The sequence below is a fragment of the Poeciliopsis prolifica genome, unplaced genomic scaffold (genome assembly GCF_027474105.1).
Source record: "Poeciliopsis prolifica strain line A6 unplaced genomic scaffold, Auburn_PproV2 SCAFFOLD017, whole genome shotgun sequence".
Taxonomy (NCBI): domain Eukaryota; kingdom Metazoa; phylum Chordata; class Actinopteri; order Cyprinodontiformes; family Poeciliidae; genus Poeciliopsis; species Poeciliopsis prolifica.
In genome coordinates, this window is record NW_026562392.1 from 9732047 (window position 1) to 9757557 (window position 25511).

At 37.8% G+C, this 25511-nt stretch overlaps 1 protein-coding gene across 16 annotated transcripts in view; it reads left to right on the forward strand.

Annotated features, from left to right (window-relative positions):
• The first annotated feature begins 122 nt into the window (after positions 1 to 122).
• The window catches only part of LOC129367622 (focal adhesion kinase 1-like), a 57880-nt gene continuing 32491 nt past the window's right edge, over positions 123 to 25511 (forward strand). For 5 of the 16 annotated variants that reach the window (XM_055042181.1, XM_055042191.1, XM_055042186.1 and 2 more), the window contains exons 1-9: positions 11976 to 13897; positions 20123 to 20403; positions 20486 to 20652; positions 21939 to 22026; positions 22173 to 22252; positions 23645 to 23707; positions 23810 to 23864; positions 24145 to 24285; positions 24501 to 24578. In XM_055042181.1, the coding sequence (XP_054898156.1) occupies positions 13825 to 13897; positions 20123 to 20403; positions 20486 to 20652; positions 21939 to 22026; positions 22173 to 22252; positions 23645 to 23707; positions 23810 to 23864; positions 24145 to 24285; positions 24501 to 24578 (1026 nt within the window). In that variant the 5' untranslated portion in view covers positions 11976 to 13824. Of the gene's footprint in view, positions 309 to 1423; positions 1541 to 1743; positions 2258 to 10067; positions 10095 to 11974; positions 13898 to 20122; positions 20404 to 20485; positions 20653 to 21938; positions 22027 to 22172; positions 22253 to 23644; positions 23708 to 23809; positions 23865 to 24144; positions 24286 to 24500; positions 24579 to 25511 lie in introns of those variants that run through there. The other 11 variants (XM_055042192.1, XM_055042194.1, XM_055042193.1 and 8 more) reach the window with 9 other exon arrangements.

Here is a 25511-nt window from a genome sequence, read left to right on the forward strand (position 1 = left end):
TTCACTGAGGGGCCGCTGTTATAAAAAGTCAGATAACATTATGTGTGGACAGTGGGCCCCTCTGCTGCAGCCAGCTGCTGCAGCCATGTTGTTGAAACCTGGCTCCTCCAGCGGCAGCAGCAGCGCTGTCAGCTAACGTCAGTGGACACCGACAACCGGGCACGGCGCTGTTGTGGACGACAACAGCCCGAGAGAGGGACCCAAGCGCCCGAACCGGCTCTGTTTCCAGCGGATATAAATGCTACGTTAACCGAATAAGGTGACCAGGTTTGGAGACAAGGAGCGGCCGGACCTCTGGGCTGAAGCGGGTGAGTATCGATCCCACCCGGGGGCGGACTGAGTGGGAATAGCCCACTGTTAGCCCAGCTAGCTTAGCAATAAAGGGGGGGGTAACACACTGAGAGACAATGGGGTTAACGTGAACGTTACAGGCGTGGGTGCTTTTTGTAGGTGCTCGGAATCGCGTTTGGCGGAAATTGCTGTGGATCATCCTTTAGGATATTCGGATCCTTTTGAAATCACGAAGTAATTTGTATTCTCAACATACAAACAGTGGTGCAGTGGCCGAAACCACCCCTCTGTGTTAATCCCGTAGGTGCAAAGGTCCAAAACCATGGAGCGTTTCTGCCACGATGAGCAGTAATATTCAGGAGAAACATCTGCTTTATTGTTGAGCAACTGGTTACACAGTCCGAGTGTCGTTGTTGTGTTTAAGGTTAAAATATGAGCTCTTTCTTTCACCTCACTGTAAGTTTATGGCTTTCTGCCTTGTGAATCACAGAAAGGAAACAGATATCTGATGTTCCCTGAAACATACCAGTGTTTTAGATTGATATAGTTTCAGAATGAACAGAGAAACAAAAACTAGTCTTGGGGTGACAGGAATAAATACAAATGCAATTGTAGTGATGATTAAGCTGAGACTGGTGCTTGGTATGGTCGTGATTTCTTAGTTGCTGTCCTTTGGCTTCTTGTTTGAGTGAAAGCTGTGCTTTTTTTTCCTCTCTGTGACTTTTGGCTGTGGTCACATCTTTCCACCTGCCTCCAGAACCATTTCTGCATCCCTAGTTAATTCCTCCAGGTTACGGAAAGATGAACATGGATGAAGCCAACCTACAAAGATCTATAGCATATCTATAACGTTTTAAGAGACAGATAATGACTCACTCGCTATTCTTCAGACAAAGCCATTTTTTTTGTAAACGTTCTAAAAATAAATAACATCTTTGTCCTGTTTGTTGTTGGAGAGGAACATATTTATTTTAACCCACCCAGTGCAATCTGTACATGTGCCTCTAAGTGGTAGACTTGACTTAGATATTTACCCTAGCTTTGAAATTTAAAAAAACAGTTATGGTAATAATGATCAACATTCAAATTTAGACACAACTTTAAATGAACAGCGAGAAATAACATAAACACATCTAAAACCTGTGAAACGAACATTTCACAGGTTTTTTGTTAACTTGATGCGGAGGACACTCAGCCATACCTTGCATGCAGTGATGCCACAAGGAAAAGCACAGTTACTTTGTGCAAGGTGAGTTATGGAGAGTTTAGGATTTTTATTAAAATATGTTTTGGCTAGAAATTTTCTGATTTTTTTATTTTAGCCCAGGCAATCTAGCAATATTGCACATTTATTTTCAGAAATAAAACCTTTTTACATCCAAATCTCAATCTGCAAAACTAGAATTTCAAAGGGGACTGTCACAGTTTCTCTGTGTCTTTTTTTACACTGTCGAATACACAAAAAATGTGGCTACATGTATTAAACTGAAAATCAATTTATTTATCTGACTAATGCTCATTTATATTTGTAGAAGGATTTCCACTGAGATTGATTCTGTCAGCTTTCTACCTCCTTTTCCCTTCAGTGCCAAAAGGAGGCAGGTATGTGGATGTCACTCAGCACTGAGGATGATGGTGGATTAATCATTCCCGCTGTGGTGGAGCGATAGGGATGAAGGACACAAAGTCGTGGGAAAGATGAGGAAGCTGTTGAGAAAGCGATGGGAAGTGAATCCAGAGGGAGGAGGCAGCTGTTGGGAGGTGAAACTCAGCCCCCAGGTGTGTCAGTCCGAAACGATTGTGGGCGGGCTTTTTCCCTCCTCCCCTATAAGTGACAGCATACAGTGCAACTAGGAAGTGGAGCAACAGGAGAGGTACACATACGGACGTTTGGAGGGGTTTTGGTGGAGGTGCCCATCGATCGCAAACATGCAGTTCTGGGACTTTCTGGGCTGCACCAATGGAGGTATGAGGGCGGGAAGCTTTACTCATGGCTGGATGAGTCTGTGTGAAAGTGCTCTGTGATAGCCAGGTAGAGGGACTCTGGCAGGCTGAGGTCTGGAAAGGAATTTGTGCTGCTCACAGCCATGCAAGCGGTTGCATGCAACCTGTCAGGCAGGTAGAGAGCAGAGACAAATAAGGACGCATGAACGTTGACAGCCTGCTCTGTTTTCCTTTGACAAACCTGGCAGCTTGGTGTCTGGAACAGCTTTGACAGATAAATTAAGTGGCACATTTTTTTTTTCTTTTTTGGCCTGAATAATCCGAATTCTGGTTGCCTCTCTGAACATGTGTTGTCCTGTCAACAGACAACGCTCTCTTATTTTCTAGTGAACAATTTTAAATTACTCCTGATCTAATGATGGGACACATTGCCAATGTCTCCCTTTGAAACTGTAAGGAAAGTCCATTAAAAAGTGCTAAGACTTCATCCATTGCAGTAATTTGAACTTTAAATGAGTAGTTTTCAACCCCGAGCTTTTGATTATGTTTTGTGTCCCGAGGTTATCTTTTTCATCTAGGATTTACTGTAGCATACAGGTCTTGAGGCTTATATGGATTGGAGATTTTATTTTTTTAAAATTGTTGTCCAGAAAGACCAGACAGAATAAGATCTTTTTGCACATGTTCATGCCTGTGCCTTTATTTATGGCCAGTACAATGAAACAGAAACAGCCCTCAGCTATCAAATGTCATTGTCGATGTTAGAAATAATTTTCTACACAAACCAACTTGAGGTGATTTTATATATAAAGTAAGGAGAACGTGTAAATTCTTGGACACAAGGGGCCCTCAGGCCCTTATGGAAGTGAAGTGGACGTTCACATCCATGATTGTAAGAAATAAAAACAAACACCGCGCCTTATAATTTCGAGTAAGTTGCGTTGTTTCATGTCTCACCTCAAATGTGGTTCCTTTATCATGCTGCGTTGGATCTCCGGAGCAGCTCTGGCTCCAACACCCATCCTGTGCCTCGGGCTACGTTTCCTGCTATTGCACTAATAACTATGGCTAAGATACCTGAAAGTTTGTCATATTCTTTGCACTTCACAAGCTGTGTCGTAAACAGACGAAAAGGAAATGTTTACATATCTTTAAGTGCAGCATCCATCTGTGAAATTCACATGAAATGGCAGTTGAATTGTAGTAGTACATATAGAATTGAATTACCTTTTAAGATGTAGGGGGGGATGCCAAGAACTCTTATAATTAATTTGTCATATTTTCCACAGTAGGCTGCCTGGAGTTATCAGTGAAAAGTGTGGCTTGAGGCAGACCACCTGCTGTCTTCATCAGTCAGCGCTTATTTGCATTCCTTCTTCACTGTTTTGCATAAGTTATTCAATGTGGTCGCGACTCCCTGTTAAGTTCTGAGATTGTGTAATTAATAGTAAGCTAACTATAATAATTAGTATTTTATGTGTTATTTTTTTTTTGCACTTTAAAATGCTGTTTTTGTGCAAAAGTCTTGAAATTTTTAAAGAGTTGCCTTTTTTTTTTTTTTAGGTTTTTAAATGCAATAAGTAAAATGTCCCATTAATGAGTGGATAATTTCTCATCTTATGTTATTTCATTAACCTCACATTTAAATGAATAAATCAGATAAAGAAAAAAAAAAACATTTTACTTAGGGCAACATAGCTTTTTAAAATCAGGTTAATAGGGTTTTAGTTGAAAGATTTCATAAGTAGAAGTTATATATAACTTTTGCCACATTGATAATAACCTAAAATTTGGGGTCTCACATTTTTCATTTACCAATTTTTAAATGTCATTGCCTTTGAAGTAATAGTTATTTTAGCAAATTATACATGTAGATGCTCTGGGTTTTATCACTTTTGTAGTCAACTCTGTTTAATTTTTAATGTCTACTCTTTTGTTAACATAAAGTTTATCTTTTTGTTAAGATAGTTTGAATTACCAGGGATGGTGACAATGACTTCAACTGTTATGAGACTAGAAAATATAAATGTATTCATGAAAAAAGAAAAATAAATTGAGCAAAAAAAAAAAATTAAGTATAACAAATTTGTTATTACAGTATTTTGTGATATTTATCATAATGACAAAGATGTTGATGGTTGGAGGTGTTAAAAACTCAATAATGTTTTTATTTAGAAATCTACTTGCCAAAAGCCTGACAGATGAAGAATTGCTAAATCCACAAAACTCATCTGTTGTTTAATAGCATACTTTAAGACACCAGCTGCATTAAGTAGCATAAGTGGACTGCTAAACATCACATAACAACTGTGTTCAATCATACTTCACACAAACACATTATTTGGCTTTGCTCTCATTGAGCTGACAGTGGAAAAAGTAAAAAGTTAAACCAAATCATCTATTTTGGGGGTCTACAAAATGATTAATTGAATCTTACTGTTATGACCACAAACGACATATTCTTCATCTGCTATGATTTTTTTCCCCATGGTAAACAATTTAAAGATGCCATATTTTCGTTTTATTAAATTCTCCCATTTTTAAACACTAAATGGTGCATCGTAAGTGAAGAAAGCTCTGATTTATTCATGCTTTATGATGAGTCTACTCTTTCTGTCAGTGAGAGAATTTGGACAAAAAAAACCCCATCAAAATGTTAAACTGTATCTGACTTGGATTATAAACGAGAGACTCCTTTGTGTCTCGTTGAGTGAAAGCGTTTTGTTTCAAAGAAGAAGTGAGAAGAATCTATATGAGGATATCTGGGCTGAATCAGAGCTTGTGCAGCCTAAAATGAAATCATAGTTCCTGTTAACTGTGAAGCATAAGGAACTGCTAAGGTTAAAAGTTTATCTTTATTCGTCACCGAACTATTGAAATTTTCCTTTGTGTGAATGACGGTGAAAGGGGGCACAGTTTGCCATGCATAAAAACAGAGCTAAGACTCGTTTATTGGACTTGGCTCAGCAAAGGAACATAGAACCTAGAAAGTGCTTCTGCTTTTGAACATGACAGCAAAAATGAATCTCAGTAAATTAGGACTGTTGAGGTTCTGTAGTTATTCTAAAAGAAAAACTTTAATAAATTAATTACAGAGTTGATATATTTCTAGTTTTTAATTGTCAATTTTCATGACTTGCAGCTGATTAAGCCCAAAAATCAATTATTCCGACAATTAGAATATTACATAAGAATAGTTTAAAATGATGTTTTAACAGAGAAATATTATGTTATGTCCTACAGGATCATAAGGATGTTCAAACATATTGCACAATTCAATTAATGATTAATGATCTTTGCTAAAGAAGCTGGCGTTTCAGAATACTGGATTCCTGCATATATTATTGGAAAGTTTAGTGAAGGGAAACCATGTGGTATAATACCAGCAGCCTTGGTAGAAATGTGGAGTAAAAATGGGGGAGGCTGCACCAGGAGATGGGCTATAGTTGTTGCCTTTCTTCTACCCATCCTAGATAGAAATTCACAGATCTCAGAAAAAAATAAACAAAGATACTCTCAAAAACAGAAGCGATGTAGTTTACAATTCGGACTCTAATAAACCTGAATCGCTGATGGAAGTACAGCACTGCATTAAGCAATTTCTAGTGTCTTTTTTTTCTCATTTGGAAAAGAGCAATGTAAAAACACCTGAACTAAAAAAATTAAAAAGTTATTTTTTAACATTGAAACACAAATAAAACCCCAACAATTTAATGTTAGTTCAGTATATTTTTATGAGCAGGTTGAACCAGTGAAAGGTCATCGAGGCAAGATGCCCTTATTTGCATCCGTTCTTCACTGTTTTGCTTAAGTTATTCATTGTGGTCAACTGAGGTTGTCAAGGCACAAGTAAACATTTCTGAGTAAGGAATAATGTAATTCAGGGCTAATTTTTAAATATGAGAGTGTTGCAAGTTTGATACTGTTTGCTGCTAAGCTCTTAAAGTTGATGCATGTCTATATGTTTTCAGCCTGAGATGAAGTTGCACCTCATTAAAGCTGTAGCTGTTTCTGTAAGGGCTTTGATTTCTGCGTTGCACGTGTGTATTAGCGTACGCCTCCGTGGCGAACTGAACATTGCAGAGAGCAGCTTCACAACACTGCTGTTGTTGTTTTCTTGACGAGAATGCAGTTGTGCAATGCCCTCAGCGTTGAGTCAACTTGCATAGCCTTTGTGGTTGGTAGCCAGAGGCAGTAGATGTTTTTTTTTTTGTTTTGTTTTGTTTTTTTTCAGTAGGAGAGAAAGAAACTAAGAGCAGAAAGGAGGTGTGAAAGAGTAGGAGGAAAAGAATCATGCAACTGAAAATGTTTTTTTCCTCTTGAGGTTACCCATGTTTCAGTACCACTTTTAGGTTCTGGTTTTACAACCAAAGACCTTCATGATTCAAAGTGAGGTTGCGTCACTTAATAGCAAGGTAATGTTTTTAAAATATTCATTTAAAACTGCACAAGAAAACTTATGAGGAAGATAAACATGCATTTAAGCTTTAGAAATAAAATTTTAGTTTTATCCAAGCGTCAAGAAACAATGCTTCCCATTAAACCTGCTTCCCAATTGCACCTGAGTTTCAGGTTTAAAGCTTCCCTATCTGTCCTTTTTGTTGTTTGTACATGTTTGTGGCAATAAGTGGATGATGTGATCATAGGAAAATGTGACATGACCAAAGACATGATGAGCATTCCTGAGATTGTTCAAGAATGTCAATCTCACTTGAAAGAAGCTCCACAATAATTCTTTGACATTCTTTTAACAGTTTGCATATTGTTCAAATCACAAATCATCCTTGTTTATTCCACTCATTATTACTCTTAAGGCTTAATTCCCTCCAGCCAAAATACACTTTCAAGATGGAAAAAAAATCACCACCTGGATTTGACTAAATACCAGGTGGTGCTTTCAATTTTTACTGTGTTTTGTAAAGATAAAATCAATTACAATCTTATCTCTGCACTGAAATGTAACTACTAAAAGCATAAATGTTGTTGAGCTCTGTTCTCCTGTATTGAACACCTTACATATGATTACAGTATCTTCCAGAGACTCCAGTGAGTAATATCCTCAGTGGAGCAACTCTGTGAGCCAAATTTAAACCCAGAAATATTACTGGATTCAAGCAGTGATTCTGCACTGCTGCCTGATACGGCACTTGGGGGAAAAAAGAGCAATCTCCTCTTTTCACCCAGTGGACTACCTACCGTATGTGTTAACACATAAACAGTAAGCAATGTTACTGTTGTTGTGGTGCCTCTTCTGAGCTTTAAAAGCAGAAGGCAAGTCTAGCAAGAGCTGCATTATTGCCACCAGCTGGAGCGATGTGTAGCCAGGAGTTATGTGCGCTCAGTGTCAGTAACTGGTTGTGACATCATCATGTCGATATTGCCATTTGCCAGGGCATTTTATGTTGTTGTTATTTTCTTCATGAGGTGGCACAGCTGTACAGTGAGCTTCTTCTCTCTCCTGTCAGGGAAAGTCATTAGTTTGGATCAGATAGACAACTTGGCAAATTACCAAAACTGATACAATTGATAAGATCCACTAACACAATAATACGTTGAAAAAATAATGCTAACAGTCATCTTTGAGTAAGAATTATGGTCTGATCTGGTAAAACCACAGTGACAAAGTATCAATAGCAGATCTTCCTGCTTTTTTTTATTAAATGTATTGCAAAACACACATTAAGAAGAGAATTCCTTTTTTGCCTAGAAAAATACTTCTGTTTATCTCGTCTAGGCGCAGCACTGTAACGTTAAAGAACTTGTTCCATTTTAAACATACAGAGCGTCCAGCTTTTAAATTAGTGGATAGTTTCCCTTTCTAAATGACACATAAAAGGCTATTACAGAGAGACATTGTCTTGATTCATCTGGCTCCAGTCGTAAAACAGTAGCTGTAAGAAGAATGAGACAATGTAGTCAGGCATGGATTGACCTACATCGTGTACAGATCTTAACTTAACGATAATCTGTGGGATCGGAGGGAAACTAAACAGCCGGACATTAAGTTCACTTTAAATCTGAAATAAATGCAGTTACATATTTTTTGTCTTATCTAAGCAAAATGAAAAATGTGTTGTAACCCAAAGCTTAAGCTGGTCCAGAAAACTTTAATATAACCAATCCTGCTCTGGTGTGTTATATCTTAAATGTACCGCTATGAAATTGTGAATTATAATCCTGTTTGATTGCTTATTTGCAAATGAATGTCTAGCAAGAAGTACAGCATTTTGTATATAACACGGGCGTTGAAAGCATTCTCCAAGTACATTTTACACTCCAGTCTTGGACTGTTTGGAGTTTATCCCACAAGTATTAAAAGACAGAGCATTTGCATCCTTATTAGTGCCACGGTCCTGCTTAGTGGCTGTTGCTTAGTAACAGGAGACAGCACAGCCTCACAGTGTAGGACATTTCATCAAGCTGCTCATTTTGGTGTTATTTTTTGAACAGGAATACAGCAAAGCATTCGTGACGGCTCTGATTAGAGTCGTGGTTGGAAGGAGACTGAGGTCAGGAAGCAGATTAGAGACTCGGTGTGAAGTTATTACAGCATGACGGAGCAGATAAATTCTGTCCAGTCATGACTCTCGCCTCGTTTCACCTGAGTGAGAGACCCCAGCACATATCCGCATCCATTTCACATGCTGCGTATCTGTTTGCTTTGCACTGACTGGCATTTAAATAACTGGACCTGCAGCCTGTGATAAGAAGTTTCCTGTCAATAAGTCGGCTTTATTGAGCAGTCGAGGTTTTAAGTCAGCAGAGTACTTTTGGGTTTGCTCATTAGTTTTACTCGTTACCAAGACGTTCTGAGCAGACTGGATAAGTCTGGAATTTGATTTCAATATTTTCCAGTCTGGATAAGTATGGAAAAATAACATGACTAAAAGAAATATGTGGATTTCTAGAATTATTTTCAATCTCTTTTTTCCCCCATAGATGAACGTCTAATAGTTGTGTCCCTCTTTCCTTGTTTTCCTCTATTCTCTGTTCCTTGTCTCCTTCCTTCCTCCCTATTTTTTCCCCATGACATTTCCTGTGCTTTTCTAGGATTTTTCTGTCTTTCCTTTGGTTTTTCTTTCCATCCTTTTTTGTGTCCTTCCACCTTTTCTTTGTTTTCTACTTCTAAATTTACTTGTGTTCTTCCTCCGCTTCCATAATTTCTTTTTCTACCTTTATTTTGTTTTATTCTTCATGTCCTTCTAATTTCATTCTGTTTCTTGCCTTCCTTGCATCTTTCCTTCCATACGTCCTTCCTGCTTGCCTTTCTTGTGTCCTCCCTCCCATACTTTCTTCTTCTTTTCTATATTTTTTCCCTTTCCTTCTTTCTTTATTTTCTTGTCCTTCCTTCCTTTCAGTTTCTATTTTTTGTCCAGGTTATATATTTAAAACCTTTCCATTGCAGAAATATATGCTACAGTAAACTTCGGTTTACTTGATTTTTTTTTTTCTTTTCCACCGTCTTAAGGTTCAGTCTGGGAAAATCCCTAATTGATTTTTCCAATCAGAAAGTAAAAGAAACCAAGTTTGCCTGACCTTCTATTATTTTGTCTTCCTCAATTTGAAGCTCAGCCACTGTAAACCTGCACAGGTTTTTTTTTGTGTGTGTGATCAGTGTAAGATGCCGTTTTTATTTTAAGGAATCAGAGAACAGTACGTCCACTGCACTCTGTGAATTAATTATGTGCTATGTAGTGTGGTGACTCATTTATGCCACAGCTCTGTTGATTTACATTCTGTTGCTGTAAATTATTCACCATGTAAAACTCTTGCATGTTTTACTACCAAGGCTAGCAAAGTAAAATATTTGTTTTATGTCTCCTCTTTTCCAGAGATTTCCAGAATATCTTATTATGCTGGTGAGTAAATTTTTTCTTATGTGCTGTATATTTGGTGTATATTGTTTTTCTATTTTAATTTATTTGCTTTTTTTTCTGTCAGATTATAAATGGAATCAAACTGGATTCGTTCTAGCTGTAGATCACAGCCTGGTGCGATGTTAAATTACATTTGTCTCACACTACCTTTAGGTGGTTGCAGTATGTGTGTTCAGCTCTGTTATAGTATAAACATTTCTTCATTATCTCGAATATTTTATTCTTTTTGAAGTTTGGCAGGAATTTAATTCAAGCTTTAAAATAAAAATGACATCTTGTTTAATAAAATTCAGCTGTTTCAATCTGCATGAGTCTGAATGAGGTTTGGCTGTACTGTTTTATGGAGCAGGTCGAGGTTGAGCTGAAATAATTTTAACGACATAGATGCTAACGTTAGCCTTAGCTCCTCTCTCTCACCTTGGTTGTTGCTAGGTAACCGATGGTCCTGCAGCACATCTTCGATCGGGATGTTGAGAGCCTGGAAGAGTTGATTTCCAAGAGTTCCAAGGCATATTTTAGATTTCCGAGACTTAACTTTAGCAGATCTCTTTGGAAGAAACTTGGTTACAGCCAGATCAGTTTCTGACTTATGAAATGACAGCAGCAGAAACTTGTAGCCTCGACTGCAGCTGCTTCAGGCCTACAAAGGTTGCTAGTGAGTCTTTGAAACTATTATATTTTTGTTTTCTTTAAGTAAACTGTCAGAACAATATTTAGATTATTTAAACCTCCAAAAAGCGATTTAATTTCTAATTCAGTTTTTTGTTTTTTTTATTGAAAGCTTTCACATTTTTTGAGTAACTTGTAAATGGCTTTGACTTTAACGAATAAAATATGTGTATACATGCCACATGCAGCATGAAAAAAATAAATAAATCAATCTCTTATTATTTAGGTATTTTATCTGTTAATACTTAAACATGGATGGGACTCAGTTCAGTCATTACAACTTCAAAGAAAACAACCTTCGGTGTAGACATGCGTGATGCGAATTAAATTATGACAGATGGGAGATTTCTATGTCTCAACTCTTAGCTTTAACAGAATTCGTTTGACTGCTTTAATCCCAATAAGGATTTTTACATCAAAATTAAACTAACAAATGTTTTTTTTTCTTTTCTTTTTTTAGATTAGATATTTCTTTAACATTAGTTGTTGTGTCTCATTTGACATCAGTCATGGACCTTTTAGCTGAATAAAAATTTAATGAAACAACAATTTTCCAAGGAAATTCCTAATTTTGTGGTATGAAGGATTTGTAAATGAGTCAACTTAAAAACAAAAACTAATGCTTTTTAACTCATTACAAAAAGCTATGATATTTTTATTTTCAATTAAGTAACATTCTTATTTTTTAAAATACTTTTTTTTTTTTTACTGTTATTTAATGTACACTAACAATAGATTACAGTACATGACTCGACATCCTCCAGTTGATGATAGATAATGTTTTGCTTTCTGAATCTGCTGTCACATGTTGATGGTCTTCTTGTGCTTTGTCCCATTTGAGGGATTTGTCCCATTTGAGGGAGCCCTTCTCCACTGCTAGAGAAGGGCTCATATGATGCAGGAGCAGGTGATGTCTATCTGGAGAGGAGGACAGACAGATGAGAGGGAGGGATGACTTAGAGAAACAAACAAAAGTGTTGAAAGAGCTCAGAGTGTTTAAAAAGCTAAGAACGGATTGTTTTAATCCCTTACATATTTTTGCAAAACCCTGTGGCTTCCTGAGTTTTTCTTTTGCTGTCATGCAGTTATTAATGACCAAAAATTTAAATTTTTTGTATGCATTTTAAAAAATGCATGTAAAAGCTTGTAAGAGTGTGTACTCTTATGAGTGGTTGTATATTAGTGTGTTGCTGAAGAGTGGAGTCCTCTTCGTCTCTCTTCTTCCTCTGCATCGGGTGTCAATTACACTTTCTATCTCTTCCTTCCTCCTCCTCCTTTTCTGTCCTTCTCCGCCCTACACACACGCGCGCACACGCACACAACCCTCCTTTTCTGCTTCTGCTTGTTAGTGATCAGAGCAGCACAGAGGAAAACCTCTTGGCTCACTCACTTTTTGCTGACATTAAAACATAACCCCACCAGATTTCACATTTATATTTCTCTCACTAACTCTGAGCTACTTCATTACTAACATGCACACACCTTTCTGCACCCCTTTCACCGGCTCTCTCTCTTTCTCTCTCTCACACACACACCTTCTTGCGTTTAGTGGCTCATTTAGAGAGCTGGAGGATTTTGCTGGATAACGCAGTGTTTGTATTTGTCCGCGGCATGTACAAGAGATCTGGAACGATGCTGTGATCTTGCTTCTCCTGCGACGCTACAGAAGAAAGGCTTCTAAAACCTCACTGAACAACACACGGCTGACTGACTTTGAAAAGGATTTGCTGCATCAAACCTTCTTCTGCAATATCTTTTTTTTTTTCCCCTGCCTTTGTTGCCTGACTCTCCTCCAGTTCGGGTTTAAAGCCCTGCTTTTTTTTATTTTAAGCTTTTCACCTCTAAGACTCTGTCACATCGTGTCCCTCTTCAGCATCGTATACCTGCTTTGACCCGGCTACTTCCTGCAGACATTATGAGCAATCTTTAGAGGATGTGAGGCTCAGCTTCTCCCTGGGGTTTCTCCGCTTTCTGTCTCCATCTCACTCACTTTATTAACTCATCTTTTTCTCTTTTTCTTCTTTAACAATTTGTTTTGGTGTCATCCACTGCCTCTTCTCTCTTCAAGTCTCTTTCCTTTTCTTGCATTGGCTTTTTCATCCTGCATTGCCCACTTTCATCTTCCTATCCCTCACTCTGTTCCAATTCTCTGCTCCCCTCTCTGCCCTACATTTTTGTCTCTGCAGCCCACTGATGCCCATTTCTCTCATCTGATTTTTGGCTGATTTGTATTGCTATCTCTTTTGGACAGTATTGTGGATTTACCCATCAAAAATTACTTCCTTTTTGAAGGACTGTCCTTCAGTGTCACTTTGTAAGCTGGAAATTTGAGACAAAGCACAAAGCTTCATTCTTCTGAAATATTTCTAACATTTAAATCAGGATTAATGCGCTTGATAATTTGGTTGGCTTCGATGACCTGAATTTTTTATTATTTGAGGATTCATTGCACAAGAAGATGATTCGATTTCAAGGGAATAATCTTATCAACTGGAGTTGCAAAGTTTGAATATGTGATGGGAACACCTCCTCTTTAAGGAAGTATCTTTGAGCAATCATCTACATCCTCTTAGACTCGGACTAAATATGTGCGTTCTGACAGTGGATGTTTTGTGCAGTGAGAAAGGAACTTTTGCTGGGTTAAAGGTCATGACGTAAATCAGATGGATTGATTCGCAAGAAGCTTGACCACAAATTACCTCAAGTCAGACAAAGTGTCTCTGCGAGCTGGAAAGGATGACATGATGGTGCTGATGTTCTTTATCAATCCGGATTCTTTACTCACCATGGACATATCCGTTACCAGTAATAGTCAGGTTTCCAGGACAGAAGAACCCGGATCCATTGTTGGAAATATTCAGAAACTCCTCTCCAGTTTTTCTGCCTTTGTACATCCACATTTTTCAACCATGATTTTTTTATTCACTTGCTAGAAGCCGGAATAGAAACTACTCCTAGTTGCTGGCTCTATGCTGGTTCTTGGGCCCAGCAGTACAAAGTGGGCTCTTTGGCCCGACCTGGAGCTTGTTGCCCCTCAGATAAAATGGAGACCAGTGGCTGCATCCCTCTCTGCTGGAGCAAAGGGGCCTGCATCTATGCGCAGCATCCACTACCAAGTATGTATTGTGTCACTATTAAGATCTCACTTGTATGTAGCAGAACAGGGTGGTATTATAATGCTTACCTTGTAATGAGTCACAATACTTCTCAACATAACCTGTAGATATTTTCCTCTAAAGTAACTATCTATAAACACTCCAGCTGAAGTTAGTTGTGACTTTTGCTGGATAAATTGTCATCAGAAAAGCTTCTCCTTTCTTATATTGCGTGGTATTGTAATGCTTACCTTGTAAAAATAGAATAAGCAGTGACAGGGTGATGAATAAGACAGGAAGTACTTCGAAAACATATTAGCTTACATGCTGGCTTGATGATAAAGCTGAAGTCGACATCATCATCAGATAAAGTTGAAAATCTAAAATATCTTGATTAATCAAACCTAAACAGTTTAGTTCTAAATGGAAGATGGATTTTCTTTTAAACTATTTGTTGTTATCTATCAGAACACACACAAAACTGTTTTGAATCTATTTTATAGAATAACCTGAACTCAATTGTTCTACACTTATTAATTCTTACAACACAGATTTAATCTAATGTTTTGTATTCTTACATCCATATTAGTGAACAATCAGATGCAATTTATTCTTTATACTTAATTAAATTATAGCTGCAAAATAATAGGGAAATAGGACCGTGCAGTCCTGTTGTTCAATATCACAAAGACAGTATCTCTTGCATTTAACCTAAATTGTAATAAATTAAATCCTTATGATCCAACTGCAGACAATATCAAGATCTATGGATAAAGATTGTGAAAGTCCTGATATTTACAAGCAGAGTTTCAGTGCATTGAAGCTGAAATAGAATAATTTTCTCCAAATGTTCCCCCCAATTAAACCTCTTCAGTATTTGATTCACTAATATTGCAGTGACATTTGTTATTCAATGTATTATGCAGCTTTAATCTTAATACTATAAAAAATAAAAATAAAAATTAGGGCATTTAATTTGCCCAAGAACTTGAAGCTCATTTCCTTATAATTCACCTGGAGTGCAGCATGTTCTACTTGCAAGAGGGAAGTCCACTGGGATTTGCTAATTGATGAGGTGCCAACTACAAGTAAGCAATAAAGAAATTGATTTTCTTTTCTCTCTAGAAGTTCACAAATATAAGTTTTGCAGTTCTGATGTGTGGGGCAAATACATGGTGTAAAACTTTTACCACTTATTTAAGGATGTGCCAGCCATATTGATCTCTGATTTTTCAAACAGAGTGAACCACTATATACCATAGAAGCATCTATTAACACTTCCTTTACATCTTTTATTTTTTTCTAAACGAAAGATGTACATCATCTCTGTACTGCAGCCCTGCAAAATATTCTGCGGTCTACTGGTTCATTCAAGGCTTGCTGCTCCATGATACAGAAAATCTGACTGTATAAACGGTACTGAAATTTATCATTAGTATTTGGTGAATTTCACAGTGTGCTAGAAAGCCCAGAAACCCAGTCCTCAGTGGCTGCGGCTGTCAGCGTTTATGATGAATGAGCTCTAGATGCAGAACTGATGAGAAGCTTTGAAGCATCTCCCAAAGGTGGATGGAAGCGCTGCATGACCGGCTTTCAAACAGGATAGTAAATGTTGTTTAGATTCTCCCAGCATCCCTTCACATGAGGATTGTTTGTGAAGTTACCTTACATATTTAGGCACTGGTTGTTGTTGTTTTTGTTTAGTTTTTTTCCTTTTTCATCAAAACCCAGTGGGATTCTGTAATTTATGTCCCAACCACAATAGTAAATGATTGCAAACTCTCATGCATCTGAGTCTTGCAAAGTCTTTTCTTAGCCTTCATTTAAATAAATATAAGTAGTTTGGCTTATAAATATATTCTCCCTGGTGCTCTGATGTACATTATGTGCATCCTTCAGAAAGGAGATGGGTTAGAAGTGTGAGAGGGGGATGAAGGGAATTGTTGGAGGATAGGCAAAAGATGAAAGGGAAGAAGAAAAAAAAGTGGTGCAATAGGACAAGAGGACCAGATGGAGTCGATAAAGGCTGGATTTAAAGGATGCTATGAGAGCAATGAGACACAAGTTTCAGAAAGGAGACTCACAGATGAGTGTTGAGGCAGTAGGGAAAAAGCAGAAATTTTATTGGACTAAAAGAAAGTGAGAGAAATGCAAAGGAAGCTGAAAGAGAAGCGACACAGAAGTAGGCTTTTACCAGTAACCCAGTTCGCTGTTACGTCCAGAACATAAACCCGCCTTGAGCTGGCACGGGGCAGGCAGGGTTCATCCTCATCCTGGTGTGATCCAACAGGCTGGAGCCCCCGTGAGGGAGGCACTGATGGCTCTGCCAGCAGCCTGCATGGCCTATTTGACTCAATTTCTGTCCTTGTGGGTGTGTGTGTGGATTTGGTTTGACTAGAGTTTGGTTCAAATCTAAATGTAGTTGAATATGTAATTTATTGTGTAAAATGAATGCAGCACTAATGCAGTAACCTGATATAAGAACTGAACCATAGTTTCCTTTTCAAAAAGGAAAGAGTGTATTTTTCCAAGATTTTTAAAATTATAGTTTTGACGTAGAGAAATTCTGGATTGGCAAAACTCTGAATTGGCAGGACGGACCTTTTTGATTAATGCCAGCCAATTAAATCCTAATGTTGGTTCATCTCTAGATTTATAGTGTCACTGTTGTTATTGTCATGGTTTTGTGCATATTCTTTCTGTTCAATTGAGCAACAAACATAAAGCAAACCAGAATGTGAAATCACAGACATAACCCAATCCACAAAAAACTCTTTCTGTTGGTGCTACACAAAATGCTCTCTGCAAATACTTACAAATCATAGTAGATTTCCTATTTGTAGCATAAACGAGGTAGCATAAACACTTGCTTGGAAATGCAGGCATTTCTACTGCTTTAATAGAATTTAGTGAGGCTGAATGCAGAAATAATGTGGTAACATGTAAATGTTTTTTTTTCTGAATGTGTTGCATATGTGCCTTCCACATATGGCTGATTGTTGGTACTTTGCTCTATAGCTGATTTGATGCAACTGCTTATTTTTTCTTTATAACTCAGACAAGATGATGTGTGTAATATGTTTCAGCGCATCTTATTGAAACAAGTCAAGGAAGATGCAGAAGGAGCTTTCAGATCTACTGAGGATCAACTACACGTAGCACAGTGTCATTTCTGACTTAATTACTCACAAAGATTACTCTAGTGATGGGGTGGGCAACTCCAGGCCTCGAGAGCCGGTCTCCTGCAACTTTTAGATGTGTTTCTACTTAAACACACCTGAGTCAAATAATGGGGAAAACAGTCCTCGTGAATAAAAGCAAATACAACAGCAAACATCCAGACATAAAAACCCAATAAAAACAACCAAACAAAAAAGATGGCAAAACAAGCATGAAGAATCAATCAAACCATACAAAGTGACATCAGGCCTTTCCAAAGTGACATCGAGTTTCTCTTTTTATATCCCATTCTACTATTATTATTCTGCCTGAAAGAGAGAAATTTGAATAAATTTAGGAAAAATGTTAAGTTGATCAAGTTTCAAGAAATACAGAATCATAGTAAGGTTTTTTTTTTTTTATCTCTTTTGTATTTCCATCACATGAGTCAGCGAGCACATCAGTGGGAGAGCAAGCAGCCTAATCATGTCAGTGCTTTTTAAACAAATGTTTGGAACACAAAATATATAATAGATGACCGCTTTATTAGGTACATTCTATTATTACCAGGGTGGTCCGCCATTAAACATCAGAGCTCTTTTATTTCTTTATTTAAGAAGGGGTCTAGAAACATTTTTCAGGAATTTTGGACCATATTAATATGATGGCGCCACAAAGTTGCTGCAGATTTACCAGCTACACTGAAGAGTCCAGTCTATTAGACTGATGAATGTGGAGTTCAGGGAACGGATTGTCATGTCTAGAAAACCAGTCTGAGATGATCCGAGTACAGCTGCCACTCACTGAATATGTAACTTTTTTTTTGACCGACCTCTGGAGTCCTGAGGTGGCTGTGTGTGAAAATCCCTGTGCAATAGACCAGCAGGTTCTGAAATACTCCGACCAGTCTGTCTGATATCAATATATTTTCTTAATCCCAATTTTTACCTAAACTTAGCCACACAATGTCTAGATACGCTGACATTGCCTAGATGATGCTGTCATATTTTTGGCAGATTCTATTGTTGTATATTTGTGTTAACTAGCAGTTGAGCAGGTGTACTTAAAATACGGTCAGAACATAAATGATGGTGTGTGTAGGACATGTGGACATGCAGCATAGTCTTGTAGCAGCGGGTCAACCTGAGTTAAAGCAACAGACGCACGGTGTCCTCCTTTCCATTTTTTGTAGTCATTTTGCACATCACATGCACCGATGCAGCTGACGGCCACCCTGATGAAAATGCTGAGTCAATTATATTCTTGTCTCTGTGTTTCAGCAGGAAGTAATCTGGCCATGACCTGAGCATAAAACAAGAAATGCTGAATAAACTGATTCAGTGATTGGTTTTCTGCACGCTGTTCAGTGTTCTGAGTTTGTAGTGACTTTTTTTATTTATTTTTTTTGCTGAAGCATGACCCTTTGTAACTGTTTTGCTCAAATTGTCTGAGTTGGATTTAGCATCTAATTAAAAAGCAGCAATTCATTTCTGAATATTAACAATCTTCATGTACTGATGCTGACTATGCAGAAAAACACTTAAGAAGTGATTTTTTTTTTCTTCTTCTAACGATCATATTTGGGTTTTTTTGTATCTTTCGTTGTAACTAAGCAGCTCAAGTTTCAGTATCAGCTGAAAGGAATTCCTGTTGTGATGATGACTCAACAGAAACGTCCAGGAAAGGACGGGACGGAGCGGGAAGCATCAAAGCGCACAGCATGTCTCTCAAAAGCATAACATAGAAGCATTCCAACTTTTTAGGAGAAAGGAGCAGTAGGTGACAGAATAGAGAATCATATGTTTGCATATATTATGCAATTTTAAATCAAAATCTTGATTCCAGCAGGTAGAATTATAAAACTTGCTGCATCACTTTGGGAAAGATTTTGTTTTGAAGGGTAAATTTACTTGATTTTTAGTTTTTTGCATAGAAATTATTTTCTGGTGCTGTCACCACCAGCAGGTTTGATTTCCAGGCTTTGAGGTAGATAGACTTGGTTTATCGGGTGTAAAATCTGATGAATACCAGAGCAGCTGCTGCCTCGCTTGCTCTGTTTGAGGGATGATTGCTGTTGAAAATGTCAATGTGGGTGTGAATGTCAAATTAACATCCACTTCAGTGTCATGATTAAAATTTTCCCAAAACATGGCATTGTTTAAAAAAATAGTAGTCTCCCTACATAACTAAATGTTATGCTTTTATTTGTGTATGTGTTTTTTTTATATATATAATCCAGAAAGCACCTTGAAAAAAAGTGTGCATTCCTACTTTTTTCCATGTTTTGGCATGACAACCAAAAACTTCTGTGAATTTTATTTGGCTTTTGTAGATTAACACAATTCCATAGTAGATAGTGTCTGTGAATCTTCACCTCTTGCAACAATTTTTCATTAGATTTCTTGGACTGCCCTCGATTAACTCAGTACATCTGTTCATTAATTCTGTCCACTCTGCTGCTTTTGTTGAAGATAAGGATTCCCATAGCATTATGCTGCTATGACAGTATTTTCTCAGTTTAGTAAGTATTCATGTCTGTGGTGTTTTTTGGTCTCCATGATGTTGTTTGGAAAGAAAGAACTGAAGCCAGGGCAGCTCCAGTTCTGAAGACAACTGGTTGGTCTAGATGTTTTTTAGAGGTATTTAAATAATTAAAAGTTTTTGGTTCATCACAGAAAATCTCAGTAGAATATTGACTTTTCTTATTATAATGTAACAAAATGTGGAAAAGTCCAAAGTGTGTGCAAAACACTGTATGCTGTATTTTGTTTAGCTAAAGTCTTGTGAGAGGAATAAATCTTTGGTGGCAGTGATTTGTTGGTCCATATTGATCGATTGAGGTTGGCAATCTCCTTTAAGGCTGGATTTGTTAGGCATTGATTCTTTTTATGTGCTAATGATTATTGTGAGTTTTAGTCAGGGGAAATATAACAATGGCCATTTGCAAAGCCATTTTTCATGTTATGCTTAAAAACCTTTTTTACTTCAGTTAATTGATGGTTCGGTACTAAAAGAAACAGAACTAGATGAAGGTTGTTTGGTAATCATTCTCCCAGTACTAAATCCACTTTGTTCACTTTGTTCCAGAATATGACGGCCAGTTAGCCCCAGCAGGACCATCCGAGTCAGGCATGGCATCGTCTTCCTACCTGGAGCCCAGCCTCAATCACTCGACAGTGGGCGGTTGTGGGGTAAAATCCCGGCCAGGAATGCCTGGAGCTCCTGGTACCAGTGGCTCTGCTGGAGCGCTGGAGCGTCCTCCTGGCTCCATGGACCGAGTTCTCAAAATCTTCCATTACTTCGAGACAAACAGTGAACCAAGCAACTGGGCGAGCAACATCAGATATGGAGACGCTACGGATGTCCGGGTAAGAGGCGCACGCACTCCTTTCCGGACACGCTCTCAGATGCTTCCCTCAGTTATTTCTGTAATTTAAATTGTTTTGACAGGGTGTTATCCAGAAGATAGCAGAGATCCACAAGTTGCGCTGTGTGTCATCTTTGGGCCTCCGTTTGACCCATTTGCACTCTGACGTTCTCCACTGGTTACATCCAGATCTGGGCGTGTCTCACGTCAGAGAGAGATTTGAGAAACAGCATCCACAGGAAGAGTGGCGGTAAATTATTAAATTTCACATGTGGCTGTAAATTATTAAGTGTCTCTCTGTTCATTCTTTCATCTCTCCTCTTGACCATCTGAATTCCCTTGATTATTAGGATAAAAGCCTACTCTTAATGGCTGCTGGTGATGTCCGGTTAATCAGTGCAAGTAAAACCAGTTTACTAGTAGATTATAGGCCATTCACGATATCAAATTATTTCTATAAATGACAATATTATTTTGAGTCCATTATCATGCAATGCGTTAATAATGGCATAGTTATGCAAGTTTGTCCTCTCAAACTTTCAATTTTGTAAAGAAAACTTAACACTGGAACCACATAATATTTTAAATATCCAAAATAAAATACAACAACCGAAAACAATAAATAAAATTCACTTACAACCAAATCCATAAATAAAGTAGACTATAACGTCTCTGTTAAGAAGAGTTATCAAGCTTTTAACCATCCTTAGTTATTGTTAATAGGGCTTTGTAAAATGCAGCCCTTTGTCCTTGGCTTGAAGTCATTAAAATTGAAATTACTTCAACAGGAGCTGCTTAGGTAAAGCAGCATCTTCCAGTTGTTGCAGTCAACCTGCCTCAGAGGGCAGCAGAGCTTCGAACCCACAGGAGCTTCTGCTGCCGCCGCCAAGCTATTGTTAGAACAGCAGCAGTTGCCCGGGGAATGGATGGATTGACTCTCTCACTCCTTCCTTGCTCTTTTGCTTTGTAATCTCATTCTTATTTGAGCTTTTTTTTTTTAATTCGTCCTACTCATCCTCTTCCATTTCTTTTTGGTTCTCTCACACACACATCATTTTTATTTTTTCCAAAGGATTCATTCATAATAGAACACAATGATTTATTCATTTTGTTTCTGGCCTTGATTTTCTTTCTTATCTAACGTCTGGCATGCAGCATCACAGCAGCTTGAAGCTTACTACTCTCCTGACCCACTTCTCTGTAATGTGTCGTTCTTGAGCAAATATCTCGCTCTTAACAACTGTGGCCCATGTGGACACTCCTGCGATAAAGCTCTGGGCAAGCGTTACTGCAGGAGTCCCATTATGGTTTATGATATTACTCTTTTATCGGGTTTTGATGATTGATTTAGCAGCAAGTCACGGTGGCACCAAATATAATATACTGAGTGGAAAAGGCTTTGTCATTCGCCTGTAAGACGCTGTTTCACTGCTTGCGCTGGCCAGCAGCCATGCTTTTGAAGCAAGACACGGAGTCTCCTTTTCTCCATTAGGACTCTTCCATCAAACCCTCTCGCTCTGTCCCTGCCATTCCCAGGTACGAGTTGCGGATACGGTACTTTCCTAAAGGTTATCTCAGCCATTTCTCTGAAGACAAACCTTCTCTCAACTACCTCTATCACCAGGTGAGAACACAATCTTAAACTTTATGGCTGTTTCCAAAAGTAAAACTGACCTAAACTTGACATTTTTGCTGAATCCTGTTTGATTTTGACCACTTGAAACAATGTTTTTATTTTGTGCTTTTTCTCTTTTTTTTTCTTTTTTTAAGGTGAAAAGTGACTATATGCAACATTTAGCTAACCCGGTGGATCAAGATGTTGCACTGAAACTAGGCTGTTTGGAAATAAGGTGAGAAAAATGTAAAATTACACAGTCAAATTATTTCACCCCACAGCGTTTAGCAAAAGCATTCACGACCACTGAATTTTCACATTTTGTCTCGTTTCAGTCACAGATTTAAACATACTGTGAAACCTCTCAACCCAAATTTAATTTGTTCGAACAGGATGATTGCATCCTGAATATTTGTCTGGAATTACGTTTCGCCATTGAAAATAATGCTAATTAAAATGCCACCCACACCCTGCGAAATGATGCACAGCATTCACACTCATTGTTATTTTCAGCATAATAGTCATTAATCCTACATTATAGAATTCCTGGAGGTATTGTAGAGTGAAACAATTATGCAAAAATAAATCTTAAACACAATAAACACAGCTTTTTTTCTAGGACAAGCATTAGTGTGACATCATGGCGGTTAGTGAAAGTATGTGTAGCTTTGGGAGTTTCTTGTGTCTGACCCAGGAGAAACAGAAAACGGCATCGGAGAAAAAACCTGCATCTTTCAGCAGCAAGTCCAGCATATGCTTACACTAACAGTCAGGAGAACGCTGCAGAATGGCTCGCTAACAACATCCTAAGCGTTCATATTTAGTTGAAAATTTGAAATTCACTGTTCATCTTTGAAACACTTTGTATTCAGATTTGTTCTCGTTTAGAAGGACGATACAAAAGCTTTGACTTTGCAGAACCAGCTTTCAGTGCACTACAGTTTCATGTAATGTTGTTTTTTTTCTTTACCAATCTACAGTAAAAACTTTGTTCTATTGTTCTTTACACAATAGTACAATCACATGTAAACATAAATTTTCAAATACTGCTACAGATTCTTAATCAGATTTAGACTTGGACTTTGACTAAGCCAGTTTAAAATCATGCACATGGATTGTTCTATGTCATTCTGTTGCATATGTTTCTCATCAACCTACATGTCTCCAGTGAAGAAAAATATTCCCACAGCATGATGCTGCCCCCGCCATGTTTTACATTGTGTTTGTGTCAGGAGTGGTTTGCTGTATTTATTTTTCTCCATGTTGGCCAAAAAGTTAAACTTTTGCACTTGATGTCCAGTGTTTGCAGCATCCTCTTCTTGTGGCTTTCTTGAAACAGTGAGGTTGTTACTGGATTTAAATTACTCACCTTTATGTATTAATCAGGTGATTTCTGAGGACAGCTGGATGAAATGTAATGGGATATATTTAATGGAGTGTATAGGCCAGAATTGATTTTGAAACGGATAAATCCTTTCCGTTCCCCTTTAGGATTATGCACTATTATGTGGGTAACAAATTGTGAAAAACTTCTATCACTCATACTTATGCAAAGACATTGCTTTGTGTTCTTTTTTAATAAAAATATCATTTTAATTTTTGTGTATTTTCCCTGTGAATTATGCAGGAGGTTCTTCAGAGAAATGCCCGGAAATGCTCTTGATAAGAAATCAAACTATGAGCTTCTAGAGTAAGATATTTTTTCTTGTAGATCACATGTTACTCAACTCAATTGTGTTATCCTTTACGATATGTGTGACTGTAAAGGTGTAACTGTTCTTATTCATTTTAGGAAGGATGTGGGTTTGAGACGGTTCTTCCCTAAAAGTTTGTTGGACTCCCTAAAGGTGAGAATATGCTTAAAAACTGTTTATATTACATGTTACATTGGCTTAGTGTGTATCTGCAATTGCAGCTGGCAGGCTGTTTGGTTGACTGGCAGCAGAGCCGGCTTGATGACTGAAAGGATTTCTGCTCACCTGATTGTGTGGAATTAAGTTAAACCTGCTGTTGTCACTCACAGCCTGTGCTGTGTTGATCTCCTGGCGCTGAACAAACCTTCTTCCTGAAAGGCTTCACTCTCTCTGCTTCACTTGCTTTTTTCCCCCACTGTCTTCCCTCCATTAGGCTAAGACTCTTCGTAAGCAGATTCAGCAGACCTTCAAACAGTTTGCTAACCTCAACGATGAACAGAGCATCCACAAGTTCTTTGAGATTATCACTCCCATCTACCCCTTTGACAAAGAGTGCTTCAAATGTGCTTTAGGGGTAAGGTTCCTAGTCCCTATGTAGAGTATGATGCCTTTATTCAATCAGAAGTATACAATATGACTGTTTATGGTAAAAATTTTACATAGTTTCCATAGTAAAGCAGTTTTTCTGACTTCCTGAAAGTTAATATCTGGAAAAGTATTGATACTTGACTCTTAATATGCTTCTATATTAAGTATAAATCTTATAATTGGCTTGTTTTTTTCCCTTAGTCCAGTTGGGTAATATCAGTAGAGCTGGCAATTGGTCCAGAAGAAGGAATCAGCTACCTCACCGATAAGGGCTCAACTGTGAGTATGCACTCAGATCAATCTTTGTACAAATGTACAAAGATCATTTCTCTGATCTTGAACATTGATAAAGAGGATGCTTTTTATGGGAGGCCATAATTGTCATGCATTATGCTGCCATCTAGTGGTCTGTCTCCCTCTGCCAGATTTTGCTGGGTTTGTACGCTTCACACTTTTAGTCTCAAGTCAGAGAAATACCTTTGGTGCTGTTTCATGTGGGATTTTTCTGTTGTTTTACCTTTAAAAAATGGTTTGTATCTGAACTGTGTGAAACAGCAGAATTTCATTAAGGTCGGATATGTCGATTTATAACTTTCTCCTCATTGTAGCAAGTCAAACACACCACTTTGATGCTGTCCATTTTAGATTTATCAGTGCACAGAGTTTCTGTCTTGATCACTCAAATGCTCAGAGAGCTTAACTTTTCTTTTAGTTTCATTCCTGTCTTTGGATGTGATACAGAAATCACTACAGATCCGCTGAAAAGATCAACTTCTTTTGTACTCCTAAATGTTTTGTGTTTCTCTTTGTATATTATGTTTCTCAACATTAAAAAAAAAATCTTGATATGGATCTTCTAATAGAGTGGTGGTGTTATCGCATATGCTTTGGATACAATGGATCCAGTTTCTGCTGAACAGCTAAGAGCTTCCCTGCTTCCAAAGAGGCCTGATTATGATTGATTCTGACTTGTCTTCTCTTTCACCTCTACTGTTACTCATCCCACTTACTTACAATGCAGTACTGGAAACTTGAGGCAAATGCAAATACATATTAAGTGGACAATGATCTCAAGAGGCTTTACTCTCACTTGTTTGAGTGAACCTAATGTTGATTAAGTGGGAGGAAAAGCTTTTAAGGAAACGTAATCTGTTGTGATAAGAGTTAACATCGAAGACCCTCTACAGATTTATGTGCTTCTGTTTGGTTTAT